Source organism: Taurulus bubalis (genome assembly GCF_910589615.1).
Source record: "Taurulus bubalis genome assembly, chromosome: 4".
NCBI classification, from domain to species: Eukaryota; Metazoa; Chordata; class Actinopteri; order Perciformes; family Cottidae; genus Taurulus; species Taurulus bubalis.
The window spans coordinates 8403466-8426195 of NC_136592.1; the positions used below are offsets into that span (position 1 = coordinate 8403466).

Below are 22730 nucleotides of genomic sequence, written 5' to 3' on the forward strand. Positions count from 1 at the left end.
CCAGGTGTGTATAAGGCCTGGTAGCGCCTGGTTAGGTGGCCACAGAACGCAGAGAGGGCTTCCAACTTGTCCCCATCCTCCCGCCTGGTCAGAGGCAGGAGGTTGATCTGGAAGCTGTTTCTCTTCAGGACGCCCTGCCATCCATCCAGCTTCAGGGTCAACTCGGAGCCGAAGCTGCGGTCCTCTCCTACAGTCAGGCCGCTCTGTAGGACTACAGAGAACCAGGTTACCGCCTCGGCATACTCCTCCTCAGAGAGATCTGCGCTCTGCTCTCGGCTCTGGTTGTATGACGGACGGTTCGCCCCTGGCTTCACACCAGCGGCTCTCCTGATCAGCTCCCGGACGGCTCCTCTGTCCAGCACCTCTAGCAGGAGCTCTCTGGCTGTATGGTACACCTGGTAAGTGGGTCCAGTCTGAATCCTGGTCAGCGGCTTCACCTTTTTGGACCGGAATATATTTGGCAAACAAAAGCTGTCCCTCCGCGAGTCTGCAGGCAGCTCGTCCACGAGGTGGCACTCCTCTGACGTCCAGGTGCACTCCCTCACTGACAAAGCCTTGGCCTTCATCTTAGCCTCTCTGCTTGGTCTAAGCAATCGTCTCCAAATAGCGACGGCTTCTCTCACAGCAGAGACCTCTGATCTGAAGCCACTCTGACATGTCAAAACATAAGCCACCAAAAACGTAATTGCCGAGTGCCTGAAATTCTCCCTGTAGCCCGATTTAGTTTGATGACAAAACAAGAAGATATCCAGGACACAGAACACGGTGTCTCTCTTATCCTATAGCTGTGTGTGTGTTGATCTGCTCTCAGCTGAAACGCACACTTTGTGACACTCATGAGAATCCACTGTAGCCAAACAACTGTGTCTTGGCAACCTATAAACACAACACGTGAACCTCAGTGCATCTTTCAGGACACGGTTCTTCTCCTTGATTTCAGGGTTTGTCTCGACATTTAGCAAACCGACGAGACGTTAATAAAACCCCTGGATGTTATCAATTTGCTTTGTGGTGTAACTGTCATTATTTGAGGTTGAAACAATCTGTCATACACTTCTTTCAGATGGGACTCTGTATATTTATTTGAATATACATTTTCAAGCTTACGCAATAAATTCAGCTCATGTACAGCAGCTTCTAATGACAGACTAGCAACATCCAATAGCGAATATCTGAACGTGACAAAAGAACTGTGTGAAAACTATGTTTTATCACATATAGTTTAGAAAACAGCTGAAGTCATGAATATGTTTGATGTTGTTAAAGAAACCAGTATAATATGCATGTAAATAAGATAGTAATACAGGCCTATATTTTCAATTCGGTTTAGTAAAAAAAAGCTTTAATCCAGAAGACAAACTATTAATTTATGTGTGGATAAAGCTGAATGAACCTTTTTTTATTTAATCGCTTAATTCCTTTAATTCCCTTCCAGGGGAATGCAATCATTCCATTTAAAAGGTGCGTTGTACTTGAAACCAGTTCTGCCAACATTAGTGTGTACATGAGGGATAACTAAGGTCAAGTAGTTACTGTGTACTGTGGTTACTACATTCAAACGACAGAAGGGATCATTTGAAAGCTTCATCAGTCGACTTTAATAAATGAATAACATGAAATTGCTATTTCTTCTCGACTGTAAGGAAGAATCAAACCGTTTGATACAGAGAACAATGAGTCCAAAATGTGTCATTAGTGATAAATTCATTTTGAATGTCAGTCTGCTTTCAGGCCAAATTCCAAGTATTTTTATGAAGAGGAATACGAGTGCCATTTATACCATGTTCTTGGTGTTTTCTGGATTCAAAACTAGTCTGTGATCAGAGGAATAATTGGTAGACTAAAGATGCGCCAGGGAGTGGTTATAAGTTGTAAGCCTGCGGCATATAACATTGTATCATCAACAGAAAATGGGCATTGACGTATTGACGAGGAAGAATTATACTATTTATGTATAGTGTAAACGGCTATGGATCCAGGATAATCCCCTGTGGCAAACCGCGATGGTAAGCTGTCTTGATTGAAAACCAGTGTGAGTTCTCCGTGGACAGACTAAGTGGGCACATAATCTGTAGTCAGGTTTTGGGAGCAAGTTTTTGATCTTCAAATGAAACACACCAAAGGCATGGTTTAGTTTAAAGTCTTGATATGTTTATAGTGTACCCCCCTTACGATGTAACGCATGTAACTACTGGGTTAGTTGTGCCAAAAGTAGAGCGAGATCCGCATGTGTTGGCAGAATTGGGGAACAAGATCCAAACTGGATAACAAGAAGTCAAACAATATAAACATCACTCTATACGAGTATAAAGTCAGTGCCACGCTAGTATTGTAACAATGAAAACAATAAGTCCATGTTATATTTGTAACCATGCGATCAGTTCTGATCTATTAACAGCTCACCCTGTATGTATCGCCTACTGGTGCGACGTCACAGAAAAACCTCAGTCAATGTTTCTGGCTCTAGGAGACATTTATTTCGAAGTATAGTATGCTGGAATAGATATCACTAAATCCTACACAGTGCTCCTAATAAATGTGCCATAAATCCTCAAACACTCACAAATACAAATAGCAACTTGAGAAAAGAAAACACATTGCATCAACATAATGGAACATTTGTAGAAGCTGATACTCTGCTTGAATGTTGATGGCACGGAAATGTCTGTTGTAAGCCTTTACTTTGCCTTCTGCACAATTATAATAATTCAAACTGGTTTGTCTGTGAAATGCAAGGCACAAAAACAAGAGGCCTCTCAGCATTGTTTGGTCTGATTAGCATCAAAAGTCCTCGAAGTGTCCAAGTTCATTTCAAAACGACCCTAGTCATCTATCTTTTACCCGTAAGAGAAGTAACATTTAAGAGGATGGTATGACACCAACATACATTTCTGACCTGCACACGTATGACTACACAAGTAGATAAACAAGCAACGACAGTTTCTCTGTAGCCGTCGTTGGAGTGTTTGTTCCACTGGGGCGTCGTGACAAAGCCCTCCCATCTGTCATCGCGGGTGGAAGAATCACACAATTACCTCGAGGTTTCTTTAAGCTCTTTTGCATAAATCAAATACACTTTCAAGCTCAAAATATGCTAATCCATTAATATAAAAGGCTATCTTCTTTCCTTCAGTACACCCTTTGAGCTTTCTGCGCCTTCTAATTTAAAACCCATTCATTTACACACATAAAACATATCCACTGTTACTGGATGTGCTTTACTGTGAAGTGGCCAGTTTATGATCATGTCACCCACACAATAGAAAATACACACGAGATGATTGTATTTTATATAAGAGTCTCAAGTAATACATATGCAGGTGCTATTATGCAGTGAAACACCACTCAAATGATCTTCTGAAAACACAATTCAGGCCCTAACCTCACTTTCTCTCCTCTATCCTTCCTTCCATGTTAGCTACCCAGCTCTCTATATCTCCACCGTAATTCAAATAAGCTTTATTGGTATGGATGTTCAAGTTACATTATTGCCAAAGCTAAATTACATATTCTTGAATAACTATATTTTACACGAGAAGACAAAATAGATAACTATAACAAGCATTATTAACGCTGGAGGAGCATCTTGGAGTTTCCGGTCAACAATTTGATTTGTCTGGCAACAAACATTATATATTCATATTGAGAGGTTTAAGACCTCCTGTTTACGTGGTCACTGTGATCAGTCAATGCTGCCTGTGAACTTATCCTTTAACCTGCTATAACATATTTGGCCATTTGAGGGCAGCAGAAACAAGTCGTGAACACAACATTGACAAATCATCTCCTTTTACGTAGATACGTCAAACTTCTCAGCAAGACATTTGCATATTGGCACCTGCAGCAGACACGGAGCAACGACGTCATTCATTTGGTTTCGTGTTTCTGGCCACATGCCGAATGCAAGTCCAATTTTCTCTCTTTCAACTCTTTGTTTTGGGTTTCCACCAAGTCCTGAGGGAATTACCCATCATGTTTATGCTAAACTGTGTGTTTGGTGTTGAGCAAGAAGTAGTTTGTCGAGCTTCTTTTGCAGGAAATAGCTGTCGATGCCAAAACCGCACATTAATAATCATATAAAATGATATTGATAGGCTGGAGTATCTGTGACTTTGGCAGTAAATAAAGCTCTTAAAGTGCAAGAGCCCGAGAGGTGATGCCTATTTATAAAAGGTACTTTGTGTTCTAACTTTAGTATGCAGCTCTCTGCACAACTCTGGTCTGAATATGGACACACATTCTGACACCGAGGTGCCATGATGAGCAGCCTCAAGTTGTAGCAGATAAATGTTGGAGGCTTTGTCTCCACATGAATTCAACCTCACTGCGAGACCTTTGCCAAGCTGCTCATCGCCTCTATACGTTATTTCAGTTCCCTCCATTGCAGGAAGAAGCCCTGTAGAAGTTTGAATTGGCCTTTCCAGGAAAAGAGAATAGCAACGATGACCTTGAATTAGTAGGCAACGCCATCGGATGGGTGGCGAGTAAAGCTGCTTCTCCCAGTGTTCCCTGGATTTTATTTTTAACCCGACAGGCCCCGGGGCCACAGGGGAGACCTCAGAGGGTGAGGGATGAGTGGCAGTCGGGAGGGAAAGTGAGGCATGGAGGTGCAAGACTGAGGAGAGTTGCCGTGGCAACTTGCAGAAAGAGAGGGAGGACGCCGACGGTAATGAGGAAGCCCGTGTGATGCGATGCCAGTGTTGACATCTGAGCAGGACAGCAGACAATGTAATCAGAAGCGTCGCATCGAGAGAGCAAAAGACTGAGAAGCTGCAGGAAAGAGATGAGGCATGTTTAAGGAGGACATGTGAGGTTTTCTTTTTTTTAAAAGGTGAAAATAGCACACAACATTTTGACCTACAATTATTCTTAAGGCGTTGCTCTTGTGCCGTCACTTGGCACAAATTGGGTACCTCAGCTTGCATCAGCGTTTTCCAGCCGGGTTTAATCTCTTCTGAGGATTCTATTGTTACCAAGAGAGCCAAAAAAACAACAGAGCTGGCCTCATTTTTTCCCCAGCAGGAAGAAATGGCGCTGAAAAACCCAAGGCCAGCTGTAGCTGATTATAGAGACAACCAGCTCCAACCTTTGTACCACAGCTTTCCCCTCGTTAGTCGTTTAAGCAACCGGAGTCTGGTCAGTGAATTATTCACATGATAAACCTTTTCAACCCGTTTGGCTCATGTGGACAAAAGGTTAAATTTCCCCTTTTGAGGGACTAAAAAAAAGCACCATCTTATCTAAAGACTGCTTACATGTTGATGCACAGATAGAAATATTTAAATAGTATAGCAAAGATACAGTATAAATATATTAAAATACATAGAGTATTTGTACTTTTATACTCAAGTTTTGTTTATATACAGTTTTACTTGTTGCAGCACCTTTTACTTATACTTGAGAATGTTTACAGCTTGAAATTACCTTTTGTGCTTTAACCTTTGACTTGACCTTAACATTTACCTATTATTAAAGATGCACATTATTTATTACCCACTATACACCACAGGTTGAAGAAACAATTCATGCTTTGAGCAAATAAAGACACTAAAAGCCTTTAAAAAAATAAATAAAAGTATTCCTGGAGGTGAAAAGGATTTGTCACCATTATCTGATCCTAAAACTATCAGGGGTGACTTTAACAACGTCACCACAGCCTGCAGGAACCCAATATCGCCAAACACAACCGGATCCATCACCTCTCCCTTATAGACAGTTTAAAGTTTCTACACGTTGACAAAAGAAATGCGTCACTATTGAACAACTAGGTAATGCAGCTCGTTTCTCTGCAGTGCTTTACACCCAAGAGCAGGTGGGACTCTGTGTACCAAGTCGACAGCTCTGAAATATGGTGGACTGAGCCAGAGCTACATTTAGCTGCTGATTCAAAGCTTGTGTCCCGAGCGCTTGCAGTGTAATTTAGTCTGCCTACTTTGACATTAAAATGGAGTCAGCATTTCCTCTCCACCACCAAGGCTCTCGTGGCTGTGCGGTCAACATTAAAGTGACAAAACCACCACTTAAGTGAGTTTATGAGGTCAGAGAGTCATCCATGGCCAAAAAGACGACAAGCTAAACTCTTTGCCAGTAATTTTTATTTCGATATTTTGTAGAACAGGGGAACCAATGATTACAAAAAAAGTCCTTAAGTGTTCTACATGCTACACCTTAACCTAATTTATCATGCTTGCCTGGAAAAAGTACATAGAAATTTAACAAAAAACGTACAGTTAAAACTGACATACTTTATACTCACCATTAACTTTACTTTTGATGTACCTTTCTCTTGCCTCCATGCACGCATTTTTCTTTTAAACATTACATTTAGATAAAAAATTAAGACTTTTAGGCGCTTCTTTAAACCATAAAGCAGTTTTTCCATTAAAGACAGAACGCACCTATAAATAAAAACAAAATGAACATAAAAAAATGATATCCATTTGGATAATATTGGTGGAAAATGGAAAGCCTCAACTTTGTTTAGAACATAACAGATGAAATTGCATCCTACCATAAAAACAAAACACCTATACGCCCATATAGTGCCGAAATGAAAATGGAAGTCCGTCCAACTTATCAATCTTCAATAATCACATTGAAATAACACATTTTGATAAAATAAATATCGCACATCTGCTAGAAATAAATAATGATTACTGAAACACCTCACTATGTTAAATGCTAAAGTGAGACAGATTTCATCTACGCGACCCGGATGGTCATGTGTGTAAAGCACTAGTGCGGCTTCGAGTGTCTCTCGCGGCTGTTACCTTGAGGTAGATAACACATTTACATTAACGCCTACGATAATGGTTGCTGCTGGCATCATGTGTCAGATTTACAGTATGAAAGGGTTATTTTGGAAGCTTTCTTCAGGGAAAAATTTCATTAAGTCAAACGAAAAATTAAAAAGACATCCAATCCCCCCTTTTCCTTTGCATCCCCACCCAGGAAAGGCAATGTTAGTGTCTAGCGTCTTTCCTTATGTCACACCCTAACAGCCAAACCCGCCGTCTCTCGAGTCAGAACTCGTCTCCTACCAGCCACCTTTCTTCGAGTTACTTCTCTCCTGCTTTCCGTTCTTCTACAGTACTTAAGTGTGCAAGTGACATGCCAGTTTAGCAATGAGGACGTAGACATTAACCCATGAAGGCCTGGTGACCAAGGCTCAGAGTGATGACCAAAATGTTTTAAATATAATAAATCCAACCTCTCAAATCTTTAAAAAAAAAGAAGAAAATAATTAAAAGTAACCATAATAAAAAAGGTATGAAATGATTCAAGTTCAATAATATAAAGCATTTAAAAAAAAAAAAAAAACATAAAAACAAAACTGCCTAGATTTTGCACTGTGTCGGAGGATATATTTTTCTTTAATTAAGATGCTTGAAGATGCTGCTGTACGTTTTGTGGGCAATCTGTGGGGAGCATTTGACAGCGCAGGGGGTGAGGGACGCCTGGATGGATTTTAGAGGCAAGTCATCGGTGCTGTCAAAGCCCGGCAGAGCCAGAGAGTCCAGCTGAACGTTAAGGACAATCTCTGTGTTCCTGCCGAGGAAGCTCTCGTCCACCTCTCTCCCCTCCGAGGGCTCCGTCTCCAAGCCGGCCACAGTCTCTCCGGCCGCCTCTTCCTTCCGGCTGAACAGGCGGTCCAAGTAGCTGGTGTACGTGCTCTCCTTCTGGTCCTCTTTGCGAATGTCCCAGCATGCTTCATCTATCAAACAGCCGTTCTCCCCGACTCGCTCCCCGGAGCCGAAGCTCTCCCAGGGGTGAGTTGGCCAGGCCCCGTCCCCGCCGCTGACACCCAACCCTCCTCCGCCTAACTGGGCGAGGTTTACCAGGCACTTCTCCTCCTTCTCCTGACGTATGGACTTGGACATGGAGCCTGAGCGGGGAGCCTCCAGGTGGGAAACGGAAGAGTTGAGCTCGTTCAGGAGGCCTACCTCGTTGAGGAGGGCCGCCTCCTGACAGGGCTCTGGCTGCAGGCTCAGTTGAATGGTGCTGGCTATGAAGGAGTCGAAGTCAAAGCCTTGGTTCTGCTGGCTTGGAGGCTTCTCCGTCTGGTGTTTCTCCTGCTCGCTGTCCTTCTCCACCGGACTCTGGGTCTTCTCGGCCTCCTTCAGCGCAATCTGGGCCTTCACCAGCCCGTTCTTCTCGCACTTGCTCTTGGCCTTGCCCTTCTCCTTGCTCTGCTGCTCCTTCCAGTTGGAGAGGTCGATGATGAGCTTGGGTTCGTAGTAGTGGTTGACTTCACTGTCCCTCCAGATGAGGTTGTCCAGGTAAGAGGGTGACACAGCCTTGTAGTTACAGGTGTGGCTACACTGCAAGTCACAGTATTTGTTCTCGTGGTGGTCTTCCTGCCAGGATCGCTCTGGCTGGAACAGAGTGGAGTAGTCGAAGGACGGCTCATCCAAGAACTTCTCCCGATCTCCATCAGCATATTTACGAGGATCCACCTGGAAACAGATATCTATAGCATTAAAAACTGTATTCTTAAAGTGTATAAAGTAAGCAGAAATAAACCGAAGAGAAACGACTTGTTTTAAGAGTACGAAGATTCAAACACACCTGAACCTCCTCCTCGTCTGTCACATCAGAGAGAGCCCTTGGGTCAACCTGAACTTCATCTGGGTCGTGGGTGCTGTGCAAGTGCCAGTCCGCCTCCGACAGCTGGCTCTCATGATACCTGATAAGAGTATCAAAGAGAGACTTCAGTAACCAAGCAGTCCCTGTAATAGAGCTTTTTTTCTGGTCACGTGACCTGAATATTCATATTTTTACCACTTAGCAGAAAGCAAAGAAATCCCCCCTGAAACTGAGCTCAAAATGTCAGCCCATGGAATTTGCATTTCTGAGCTAGGTCACAGAACGCAGGTATTTGAGAGGGAATAAGAGAGCGAGCATACCTGTCCCAGGTGTGGCTGTGGCTCTGGTCCATGAGCAGGACATCATCTACTTCGTCCTCAATGTGGAAAGGGTGCAGAGAGACAGGTTCATCGAGGGGGAAGGAGTAGTCAGCCATATAGGGGTGGGCCAGGGCCTCCTCCGCAGTGAGACGATCCATGGGGTTAAAGGTCAGGATCTTCTCCAGGAAATCCAGGGCTGCAGAGAGGGAGGCCATTGAGATGATCAAGTAAGAAATGTGAATTATGAGACAAGATCCTGACCACCTCTGTGCATGAATAAGTAAGTGTTGCTCACCCTGGGGACTGATGTCAGGAAGCAGCTTGGCCAGTGGTGTGTGAGGCTTGGACATGTCATTGCGGATGAAAACGGGGATGATGCTGTGGAGCTCCTGACGGTCTTCCTCACGCAGTACGGGGATGGACTCCAGGATCAGCTGCATCTGCTCCAATTCGTGGGCTCCTGAACCACCAGGCAGACAAATATTAGGCACTTTATTTGAAGGGTTACACAACATTGCATGACTGAGAGAGTTTATTCTGGGTGAGGCTGAGCGCAGCAGATCATGAGAACAGAGGTGGTATTTGTCTTGTGTTTAGCTCAAGGCAATTTTGACAAGAACAGCCAGTCTCACAGCTCCAGCTGGATATGCAAAAGAGAGCGATAGGGATATTAAAAGCAGACCGATTTTGGGCCAATCTCTTGTCTGTTCTGAACGAAGACATTAACTAGCAGGATGAACAACTGGCTCAGACGTGTGCTCCATATTTACCTCAGTTACCCAGTCTGGTTTAAAGACTACTTGCTGGTTCGTTTGTATATGATGTGCTACAGTGAGTCAGAGACAAGAAACCAAGTCAACATTTACCTGCAAAGAGGGTTTTCCCTGTGAGCATCTCGGCAAAGATGCAGCCAGCGGCCCACATGTCGATGGCTTTGGTGTAGTTGTTAGGAGACAGCAGCAGGCGAGGAGACCTGTACCACTTGGTGACGAGACCTTCAGAGAGATGGCCCTGTGTTAAAAGGGGCAAAGCATATTTAGTGAAAATAAAAAAAATTACAAGAAAGCATCCCAAGCTCTTTTTTTTTATACAAAAACCACTGGTTCATTCACAGTTAATGAGGTTCTAAAAACTAATTTCCCTCAGTAATCAAAATAAAATGTGATTAACATAACTGTTCCCTGTGCCCCACAACACTGCTGCTAGCACGAGTCCCAGAACAAACCATGCCTGCTGGCCCATGCTAAACTTGATAACCCCTGGTGCAGTCTCCTTGGCGAACCTGCTCTGGTCACGTACGCAACACAGCATGGAGACAAAGACCCCGGAGAGAAAAGACAGATGAAAAGGGGGAGATCAGACATGTCAGCAGTCTGAGAGAGCAGGATAATCCCCCGCTGCCACTCTCCACTGACACCAATCTGCGCTCCACTCACACAAAACCTGAATACTCAGAGCAGGACACTGAACACAAAGGAAACTGACCTGTGTGCGTGCGTACACACACACACACACACACACACACACACACACACACACACACACACACACACAGGGGGATGGGAGGCGGTAAAACAACACCCTCACTGCCCTCTCTCCCCCCCACATGCAGTGGTAGTCCATGAGACCAAAATGGTCGGCCCACCACCGAGCCAGGCTTTAGTTTCTGCCCTAAGTTAGCTGCAAATACTTTACACTGGAGTGCACTACTCCTGTTTTGTTGTGCCTATAAATGACTCACCATGGCGACCGTATGTGCGACTTCTTTCTTCGGGTAACCAGCTAATCTGTATGTCAGAGTCTATTTAGCAGTGCCTTTAACAATGACGTTTATGAATAGGTAGACTGGAATTACAGGGCAACAACAAAGACTGAAACTGGCAAAGCAGTCCAGCACCAATTCTGAGGTACAGACAATACATTGTCAGTTATGTGTGAATGTAGTCAGTGGAAAAAAAATCTGCAACCAGTTGAGCAGAGCATTGCAACAGTTTTAGATTAGGTTATCTTGAAAGAGTGTTGGGTCATTGCTTTAGGACAATTCTGTGTAAAATGGACTCTGAACTAAAAAAGGAGCCGATTAGAGTTTGCCTACCAGCTGAGGGCATTAAAGTGCATTAGCTGAACACTCCAGTTCACCCTTTACTTTTACTGACCTCTCAGGGAGCCACGAACCACAACGACTGCAACACAGGAATTAGCGTGTCAGTCATCTCAATACCTCTGGCAACAGTTGGTGAATAACTGAACCGCCTGATCTAGATCAGACCAGGCTGACATTTAGTGACTCATAAAAGGCTCCCTCAGTGTTTCTGGCTGTGGTTTATCACAGCGACCTTTAGCAGGTCTGACCAGATGTCAGCAAAGGTGGTTTGTGAAGAGACAGTGAGATCACCACCAGCCCAGCCTCCAATTGCAGGGTAAAGCTGTGTTGCTTCACAGAAGTTAGTGACTGAAGCCTCACGATACATTTCCTGGCACTGAATGAATAATACAAAAAATATATATAAAATTTCACAGGAAAACCACTATAAATAGATGGCTATGTGGAGGTTCACTGCAGTCTCACCACACATTGAAATAAACAGTTTATCAATTAATTAGGTCCTTATCCACAATCTGTTCTGACTGATCACCATAATTCTTGCTACTTTTGGTTCCATGATAAAATAACTCGCGCTGCAACAACAAATCGATAAAATCGATTATCAAAAGAGTTGGCAATGAATTTTATCATCGATTCGTTGCATCGTGCGATTATTACGGCATTCAATAAGTCGCAGAGAGAAAAAAAGGCCGGAGCAGAACAACTGGCCTGCCAGCGTTTCTGAGATTGGAGTGAGACAAAGGAGAAAAGCTGAGGTCGTGATCTTCACAATAGAACATCTTTGATGTGACGTGTCGAGTCTTGGCCAATCAGCTCCAAGATGTCTCCAGCGTCTTCATTTCCCTCAAACTTGTTTTTAATGGAAGCTTGCTATCACGTTAGCTAACGTGTTTGGGTTGTGCAAAAAAATCTGCAGGATATTTCCAAGCTTGGGAAAATAAGTGAAACCACGTCTCTGAAAATCATTAAGCCAGTCAACTCCCCAGCATTTTTCCAGTTAGATCCTGTGAAGTCTGGTGCCAGGCAGGCCTGTTGCTGGCTGAAAATGTAGGTCAAATGTGTGTGTGTTCTTGCAGTTGTGGTTTTGTTGGATGTTTGTGTGAAATAAAAGACCTCTGTGAACCTTCCACCCCCCTCTTCTTATAACATTCCTGAAAATGCCCCTGTTATTATTTCTTTACAGATCTAATAAAGACATTCTGATGTAACCTGTCAAAACTAGACTGGATTTCCCCTCTAAAAACACACGTTGCCACACTGAGCAGATGTTATATCACTTAAGGAACACATTAAATGTGTTACACTATCCTGTAGTAGTAAAAAAAAAGCCTCAGTTAACCTTGTGTAAAACCATCTTGCTTGAATACAACCAATGCTAAACCTAAATGGGTGAGTGTTATATCCACAGTATTATTTTTCTCTTGTTAAAAAGGCAGCTATAACTGGGAACACACGCAGCTTCAAATAAGGCCTTGAGAAAGGCTCCCACGACAAGACAAAGGGCTGGCTGGGAAAAGGAGGGGAATCATGGTTGGAAAGTTGGATGAAGGCACGTGAATTCTTGCCATTCTTGATTCTGGGCCACCACGAGGGCTGGCCTTAAGGTTCACATAGGCAGAAACAGCCTGCTTTCTTAAAACAATGAAAAGATATCACCGAAACACAGGTACTCTTGGCAAGTTGTATACAGCATACTTAAAACAGAACCATTCATGGGAATCACGAGGAGCTACAATTTTGTATTAACCCAAATGATACAAAAAATAGAAAGGTGGGAGAAAAAGGAGGAACAAATGCCTTGTGCCTAGAGCTCTGGTACATAAATCCATACAACACTTTAGTGAAGTTCACTGGCAAAGAGCCCTTCTTTATATAGAAGCAACGTTATTCAAATAACATGCACTCGGCCAACCAGCTGCCCCGACTCACCCAGTCTACTAGAAGTAGAGGGTGGTTGTAAAAGCACATTTTCTCCCAAGTGATTCTGCCATAATGTTCGGCCAACACTGAAACCAACGCCGCCACTCCCCACTGGGCACCATAGTGTCATTTGGGGGTGATGGATTCATTTTCAAACCAGCCTCATTTTCATCTGAAACACCAGATGAACACCAATCAGGTGACTACAGGTGGAGATTTCACAGTCCCTCCCCATCATTGTTATCATAGCAGAGACAGACAAAACACAGCAACACTGTTTGAAAAACGAGAGCAGGGTCAAAGCCCATTAAAGTCAGTCTGACTACATGACTACAGCATTTGCTGTAGTCATGTAGCATCCTTGACTAAAACTGAGCAGCAGTAGTCTGACGCAGTGCTACGGCAGACAATAGTCAAACACAAGAGAGCTGACCCCAGTCAAGCAGCTTTTCAATACCCACTTGCCTGCATGTTTCGCATCAGGGAAAAAATGCCTAAATAGAGGGGAAACAGCCCACATGGCAAACCCTGCTGTAAGGGAGAAGTGCAGTAATGTTGAGTGGGTGGCTATAGTGACTTAACTGTGAGAAACTTACTTCTTCCCGTCAACCACGAGCCCTCGCCTTCCTATTGCAGAGAGAGCTACTGTCTCCACCTAAGATATGACTCATGTGAAAATAGAGAAATCGAAGCTGAAGATGTGACTAGACTACAAAAACATAGTGGTGGTGTGCTGGAAATGAGCAGTTCTGGTAAACAAGTGTGTGTAAGTTTGTCTCAGAGTGATGTAAGCTGTGTATGGGATATGAATGAGGCGGTGGCAGCCAGAGGGATCGCATCACATCACGTGAGCCCACTTTAGACCCTCCAGTGACTAATCTGAGACACGTGTGAGTATCTGACTGCCTCTGTGCTCCAAAAGAGATCCAACAGCTACAGCGAGCAAGAGAGACTTACCAACATAGATTTCTTCACGTCACACCACCATATGGCCTTTGACTTGAATTTTTATAAAAAGAGCAATACAGGATGACCCATGCAAACGCAATATACTTTACTGCTACCATTACACAACCTCACTAACTAAATGCTGGGAAGAGCATTAAAGTATGTACATCCAGGATTGGGTGTGTCAACATCTGGCTTTCTGGTTTGTCATGCACTCATTGCCCTGGTTTACGTTATGTTGGCATCTGATGAGACATGGAAAGGGTCTGTAACGCAAAGAAACATGCTCGGCTCACAGGTGGGAAAATCAAGTAACAATGCCGATACAAATATTAAATGCCGCCTGATCTGCTGCAGACTCCCGCCTTAAACAACGTTAAGCCATTAGAAGCTGGCAAAGGCTCAAGGATGAACCTGCCTGTTTTGCGCATGATGATACATTTAAATATTTGCTGTATTTTTCTCACAAAAGAACAAGGATTATAATAATCTTTGTTAAACCCCATTATCATGAACTCAATAATTTGTATATTTAGACTTGTAATGAAGCCCTTTTTCCACTTCAAACTTCCCCGAAAAGGTTCTCATGGCTGTGTTTTCCACAGCCTCACTTCTCCTGACAAAGGAAATATAGAGGCGTTACCGCAAGGAACCACATCCCGTCTTGTTTACTTCCTGCTGTGAAACTCTGTCACCTTCCGGGGGAACCACATTACTGGGCAACAGCACAAACATCATGTGTCAGAGCAACAAATCACTCATCTTTAGGAAGAAAGTGGGCAAACATTATCTATATCTGCTCTTCTTAAAGCTCTTGTCTGAACAGCATTTCAACACAGTCATCACGAAATCCCATAACATTCTCTCCACACATAAGACGGGCTGAAACAGCCATCCAGAGACTGGCCATACCTTATGAGAATAGTGGGGGTCCATGATGCGGGCCAGCCCAAAGTCCCCGATTTTCAGTACCAGGTCCTCTGTATTGACAAACAGATTGGCAGGCTTGAGGTCGCGGTGCAGCACATTGGCAGAGTGGATGTACTTAAGGCCCCTGAGGAGCTGGTACATGAAGAGCCGGGCATGATCTTCAGACAGAAGGCCCCTCTCCAGCAGCTGACACAGGTCTGTCTCCATGTACTCCTGCACAATGTAGACAGAGTTGACCTCTGTCAGGGACACCACATCCTCTGTTAACCTGCGACCGTTGGGGCCCAATGTCTCAAACACCTGGGGACCAAAAAGAAGATGTGTCCGTGTTGAAAGTCAGTTTTCAAATTGGACATAACACTTTTTCCAACCTCAGAAAACCTGATAAATTGTTTTGTTTTTAGCAAACCTTCAGCAACTTACCTTGACAATGTTGTCGTGGTCAAGGCGTCTAATAATCTTAATTTCTCGCAGGGCATGCTTCACACTCTGGGAGTCCGTCAAGATAATTTTCTTCACAGCTACACGCTTGTCACAGTCTGTGTCAACTGCTGAGAACACCAGGCCGTTCGCTCCATAGCCCAGAGGCTTCAAGTCCATGTAGCGAGAACCCAGGTCGAAGCCGTGGATATTCATCAGCGACTCAAACTTCTCTGCCATGACGACTGTTTTCGGCTTTTTCGCCAAGCTTCTGCTTTCTCTGAATGTGTGGTCTTTGGCCTTTTTCCAAGTCCAAATTTAACACCAACAGAGGAATTTATCAGACAATCCCTCCACTGCTTCAGCGGCTGAGCTAACTGACCCCTTTATCGATGACTACCGAGTCCCCCCGTCTATCTGTCACTGACAGATTTGGGGAACTAATGTGTGGTCAAACTTGTGTTCCATCTTGAGTAAATTTTAAATGTTATTTCTCCTCCAATCCTGGATGTGTAGATATCTTGTAATCAATGTAATAAGCAAATGATTATAGATTGCAATGGAATGGTCTTTAAGGCCAATTAAAAAGCACTGAGACTATAGTAAACTATAAAAGCATGTCGTTGCATCCTTACAGCGCATATACATTCAGTGTTTGACTGGTCCTGAGCAGCTTCATGTGTTTTTTTCTGTTTTTTATAATTATGTATCGTCTGTAATTCAAATGTAAGTCAAGTCACCTGATCTATAAAACTGAAATGAGTCTGGCCTTTAAGTCTTCAAAGTAATGTTTCACCCTCAATGATCAGGTGGCTCAAGCTCGCCACAGTCGCAATCAAAACTATCCTCCATTTTACTTGGGTATAACCTTAAAAAAAAAAAAGAAGAGAAAAACAGAACAAATTAAAAAGGTTAGGAGACAAACTCAATGTAGTGCCAGAATAGAAGTGTTACAAGTTACAAGTCCATAGTTTTACAATAGTAACCAAATAACGTACCATTGCGCGCGCACACACGCACACACGCAAACACACACACACACACACACAGTCAAAGCCTAACTGACTAAGTATGTCGGGGGTTTCACAAGATCAGCAGTCAAACAACAAACCGACTCATTCGCCGGCTGTAGGATAAACGTGGTGTCATTAACGGAAACTAACCCTCCCCCGCCCGTGCAGGCGCTGGCTAGTCCGGTTTTTGGGTATCGATACAATAAAGAGAGCTAACAGAGGATTAGCTCGGATAAACACCTGCGAGGGTGTTTACATATCACACATTATAAGGAGGGAAAATAACCTTTATTCTGAGCTTTGAATGTTAAAATGTTATCCACGGGGTCTGTGACTGGTTGGCGGAATAAGTCAAGAATGGAAGCGTAACGGCGAGCTGACAAGCTAGCTACCGGGAGACCTCCCGTCCACTTGGTCCTAATATACCACACAACATGTCCACCCGGTAGCACACACGTGAACCGTATTATGAAGGAGACTATGATTGCAACTAACCCTGGCCCTTTCATTAACATTTAAACGTGACGTTACAGAGATACCCGCCGATAAAGCGAACAAAGGAGTCGTTGTTGGCGGAGGCTTCTGACTACGTGGTATAGCTCTCCTCGCTCTAAGCAGCACAAAGCCGACATCGGTCAAACCACTGAAAATGACCCCAAACCGACAGTGAAATGACATCTAATGTCAGCAATAGTGACGACAACAACAGACAGATGGCAAATTACTCACAGTCCGTATTCGTAGCATTAGACTCGTTTGTTGTTTAATCAAACCCAGCCGAGGTTTGATCGAGCTCCGCTGCCGAGCTCTGCGGATCTGGAGCAATCGCCATTGAGGCTGGGCAGAGCGCTATGGAAGGCGTGACGTCACTACGCTGCCTTCAGTGACAGTCGGATATACCTCAACTACCGTGAGAATTCTTCCCTATCTTCCCTATTATTATTATTATTTTATAGTTGAAGTGATATTTTTGCTGAAATGTTAAATGATTGTTGGTCGGTGTTTTTAATTATGCAAAACTATTATTATAGAATTACAGAAAGCAAATTGCAGCGCATAGTAAGTAGCAGGTCATATTCGTGGCGGTCTTAGATACCGTAACATATCAGATATTGTTGGCTATGTCAGTAACAGATGGTCGTTTTCACATCACACGTTGAAGTTTCGAGCAGTATTTGAATGCAGCAGGAGTCATTATCAACATGTGTTTGTCTGAGATCACGTGACAGCGGCGGATTCAAAATCCAACTCAGTATGTATAGGTTTATGGATGAAATGATAACAGCATAGATGCAAATAATATTCTGCAGTAAACAAGAATGCCATAATCATCTCTGTGTAGCATATCATCATAGCACATTGAAAACAAAGTGCAGCCACTGTTGTAAAAACATATATCATATTGTGCATATAAAAGGCTTGACCCTATAGAGACAGAAGACAGAAGATGCTTGCTTGGCTGTTTACCGCTCCTTCAAATATGAACAAATGGCAAATGATAAGGGATGGGGATAAAGAACATTCTTGTGTATCTTATTTTAGAGATGAATAAATCCCAAACAGAGGTTGCACAGAAATGCTGCAGACTAGACGCTCTGACAATTGCGTGTCTGACCTGTTTCACCTTTCTGTTTTCTGTCTATTATTTCACATGCTTCCTAAATTGAGTCAAGCACCAATTCAGATAGGTCTGCGAATATATATGTAGTTTAGAAAGCAGTCCAGAAATATACTCTGGTCTTTTTCTTCCCTGCGATTTTACAGAAGTTGACGTATATAATCTTTTGAACATGTGGTGCTGTTTCCCGGAGGGATCCGCGAATTGTTTCCCCTGCTTGTTTTTGCCTTTGGCGGGTATTAACGCTGTTTTCGGATTACGGGACGTAATACATTAATGGTGTCAGTGAGAAAACATCGACGGTTCACTCACTGTGGCTTTCGGATTTAAAAAGTCCATCTGGCACCGAGAAGCGCAGGGTGTTTCTCCGTCAGTTCGTCCGCCCTCACGTCTAATCTCCACGAGGTTTACACATCCGGAGCACAACAGAGTCAAGAGATCAAGAAAGGCGCTAATTTTCTCTGTTCAGATCCCTCATTCAGACTGCGGTTGGTCTCCTATTCTAGGCGACCGCGTCTGCTCCTCTCTCACTGATGCCGCGAATGGCAGACGGTACGGATCTGGGCGTGCAGGCATGAGCATCACAGCCGCAGCATCAGCATCCGCAGGCAGACCATGTGGGAACCCATGTGCCCGAGAATGCAGATGCCTCTCACAGGCCGGGATGGGCTCTGCGATGGAGAACAGAAACCTCATGCGGACTGAGCGGGATGCGACAGACTCAGAGAGAGACTGGTTTTATACGGACTAAGAGAGACATGTTGAGAGAAGACAAGATAGACCTGTCATGGCTACTCTTTTATTTTTAGCTGATAGTGAGATCGAAGTTTATAACGATGCTTTTTTTTCGTGCATCAATCCCAAAGGCATACAAGTATATCATTACTGCAATTCAGAGCCTCATTTGGTTTGCTGATATATATATATATATATATATATATATATATATATATATATATATATATATATATTATTAAAGTATTATTTATTATATATGCCACTCTGAATTATTATTATTTATTGTTTAAAGAATGTATACATGTGAATGAAACTATACTTGAAGAAGAGTTTCTATTTTTGCATTAATTTATCGTAGGTTTACAAAGAATATTTAGTAAATCCTGCTAAAATGATACTTTATTGATTAAAGTTTTGATCCACCTCATCTTGAGAGGTCAGAGGTCAAGTTAATGCAAAATCTTTGCTCAAAGGCACTTCAGAGAAGACACTTTACATCTTCCACAAGTCAGAAACTAAGAGAGACAGTTTACATTTTCCTTGCATCAGACCATATTTCTTGCTGATATGATTCCCTCCCACTGGCCTCCGGGCCCCTGCATTGCTTCTGATTGGAGTGATATTAATCATTAAAAATCGGATTTGTTGATAAGGTGTTGACACTTGCTTCCCCGTATATAAGTGCTCTTTGCCCTACGCGGTAGATGAATGAGCAGAGGTCAGGGTAAAGCGAACAAAGTAGCTGTCTCCGTTAATCTGCCGGTGGTATGGCTTACTCCCTCACAAACAAACTCACAAACAAACTTTCACCAGCATGAGTGTGCCTATAAGCCCAACTCCTGCATAACTATCACTTTCATGTTTCACCTGCACTCTTTGATTAATATATATTTTTGCCTATCATGCAGGCAAAAATAAGAACTATCCTTAACATCACTATTGTGACACATTAATGTCTACTTGTCCTTTATTTAGTGTGAAATCTTCGTGCCACTTACCAGAGCTAACATTCTCCTGAGACGACCGAAACAACATGGCACAGGAGTTAATAGTCCAGGAGAGTTTAATATCCAACACAGCAAGTTTGACCAGAAGACAGGTGCAGAGCGCAGTCCAGTGCTTCCCTGTGTATGTGACTCTTTTGTCAGAGTTTTGTCGATGTGTTATCTTACTCCATGTGCCTCTGGTTGTGAGATGGAGCTCCATGGAGAGTTAATATAGGCCGGGCTGGAGAGGGGAGGAGACTGCTCTGTGTATGGCTTGGCCTCTCAGTGTGTCAGATCCACCACCACGAGAGTCCGTTGCCACCACCTTGCTCTGCCTCTCTTTCACTGCTACTTTCTTACTTTTCTCTCTTTCCCATCTCTCTTTTTTCAGAATCTGCTCCTAAATTTAATTTCTTCATGTTTTGGTCCAGGTTTAGCAGAAACCAAACAAATCTTTTGTGGCCCGCACTGAAATGTATGCCTCTTTCGGGGTGAGACCTTTGCAAATCCAGTTTTGGTTATTCAGGATTTTTTATCTGTCAGCTTAAATCAAAGGATTACACGCTCCTGTTGGGGTTGTGAATGTTCTGCATTTCTTCAGATTAGGAAAAGCCTCCAAAACACATTTGAATGAAACGAAAAAATACATGCTCATGCGGATTTTGGTCACGTTACGCCTCCCGTTTTGCAAAGATCAGAACCTGCGATATATGTCTGCACCATAAGGTACTTTTTTGTGTCTGCAGTTCATCCTCTGAAGCAAATTGTGTTTAATTGCTTGATGTAATGATCAGTATCAGTGGAGGGGCTTATGAAATTGTGAATCCACAAAAGTAGAGTCAGTGATGATCTCTCCTCTGCTTCACAAATCACATTTTTCTTCTCTGCACTCTCATCACATGGTGTCTGCCACTCTCTGCCTGCGAGACTAGTCCTGCTGGCAAGCACTCCATCCTTCCGTCTTGATCTGCTTGTCATATGGTTGGGTGTCTCGACAAACTGGCATGTGTGGACTGTGGAAGGAAATGTGTGTATTTGTTTGATATTTAAACCAGACTGCTGCGGGGTCTGGACCAGCTATGTGTTATCAAAATATCTGAATGGATGTGTGAGGAAATAAGGACAAAGCTGCGGGTTTGCATATGTTTTGCTTTACCTCTTATTTTTACTTCTAAGGGGATTAATCCACAATCTGTAATGCCTGCAGGATAAATCTGTATGTATGTGTAAATCTATTGTAACTAACACAAAGAAGAGCCCCTATTGGCGACGCTGCATGGACTAAGTTGATAAAGACCATTAATGAATGATTCACTGATTACCCTGAATGCGTGCAGGCAGATGCCATTGCATAACAGAATTTACAGAAGCACTATGGCCCGCTCTCTCCAACACTGGCATTCAGAATGATTAATACTGATCTCTGCTGTTTTCCTTACAGTGTCTGTCGGCTGTTGTGTAACAGGCTGTCTCACAGGGCCTGAAGCCAAGGTGCAGAACGGATCGAGAGCGGGCATGAGTTCTTGCACCCAGGATGACTTCAGTGGCCATTTGACCCTCACAGGAGCTGTGTTATCCACACACACACCCACTGCTCATGTCAGATACCACGCAACTCAGGCATTTCACAGCGTTGTGAAAGAGGCCTACACAGAGAAAGCGTTTGGGAGACATTCCCCACTGTGATTGTGTCTCCAGTGCAGGGGGCAAGGTTTACATAATGCCATCCTTTTGTGGTTTGGTGATGGGTGATAAGTAAACGTTAAATGCTCAGATAGTCAACTGCTTTTGCCCTACTCATGTATGATTGCTTCATTTTAAAACCCCTCGCCGTACCCATTAACTCAGAGAAAACGGGCTGTCCCATTTCACTGTTTTCAGTTCAGGATTTTTCTCTCTTCCTACATCAGCACTGAGAATGTCCGTGGACGTGGTTAAGTAACGCACAATAGTGCCTCCATCACTAGCCTGGGATTGACACTTTTTTTCTCTTTCCAGGGTGACATTAAGGTTGAAGGCTTTGTCTCAGATCTGAGATTAGGCCAGCAGCTACAGATAAGAGGCTCATCAATGGAACAGAGTAATGCAAAGAATATTTTACAACAGCAACAGTTTTTTTTTCTTCCGAATCATCTCTGGGCAGGATCATGTTAATAAAGCCTCTTCATTTGGCAAACAAGTAGGTCAGAAGTAAATGTTTTTGCATTAAAGGCATATTTTGAAGAACAAGAACAATCCGATTATTATTATCTGATTGTGTCAGATCTTGACTTTCTGACCCGTTTTATTAGCATTCCTGAATATTCCTTTTCGCACTTAAGGAAACAGAGACTCAGTGAATCTGGCATGGACATTGTGGGTATTGTGTGTTGGATGTGATTGAATCTGTTTGTATGGGGTCAGAGATAAAACTGGGTGTTTGGTGGTGATGTAAGAGGATCAGAAGCTTTGGAATCTGGAGGTTTCTTAACAGGACTAACACGAAAACCTTTCACCTGTAGGTGCTCATGTGTTTAAAACTACGCAACCGGTTCCGATAAACAAAAATGTTATTAAAGTCCCCTCCCCTCACTCCTAGACCGTGACATTTTAGTTTTTTTCTCTTGATGACATAGGCCGTAATTAATCTGGTGTAAATTTAGATGTAGCCCAGAGAGGCTTGCCAACAGACATTTAGACAACTGCAGGTATAATATTGTGCCTCTAACTCACTATTCCTTCAAGGCAGCAAACTGTTATGCATTGTGGCAAAAAACTTCCATACATGCTATCATCTCCAGAACAGGTATTACCAAGACAGAAGAGCAACCGTTTTTGTTTTGAGCAGGAGTTTGAAAATGATTGAAATAAAACCTGTAAGCAACCTACAATCCTGAGACATTTTTACGGTCCCGGGTAAGTCACTTGTCAAACGTCTGATGACTCACTTGAGTGGAAATTTTTTCTTTTTTTGGCAGTAAAACCATAAAGATTAAAAAACAAGGTCAAAGTCAGAAGCTGCCTGTGACTTCTTTTAAAGTAGTGATGGAAATTCTGGAGAAGCTTAATGCCTGAAAGAGACCATAAAGCTCTGATAGCTACACAGAGAACACACTGTCCAAAGCATTACGAGAGAGAGAGAGAAAGAGAAAGAGAGAGAGAGAG

The 22730-nt window shown here is 43.2% G+C and overlaps 1 protein-coding gene across 1 annotated transcript; it reads right to left on the minus strand.

The window, feature by feature from the left end:
• Positions 1-6078: 6078 nt before the first annotated feature.
• Positions 6079-15851, minus strand: mapk6 (mitogen-activated protein kinase 6). Its single transcript, XM_079217348.1, has 7 exons — positions 15235-15851; positions 14794-15111; positions 9773-9917; positions 9202-9366; positions 8907-9102; positions 8569-8686; positions 6079-8456 (listed from the first exon to the last, which is right to left on the minus strand). The coding sequence occupies exons 1-7, from the start codon at positions 15469-15471 to the stop codon at positions 7374-7376; spliced, it is 2262 nt and encodes a 753-aa protein (XP_079073474.1). The 5' UTR covers positions 15472-15851; the 3' UTR covers positions 6079-7373.
• Between the last annotated feature and the right edge of the window lie 6879 nt (positions 15852-22730).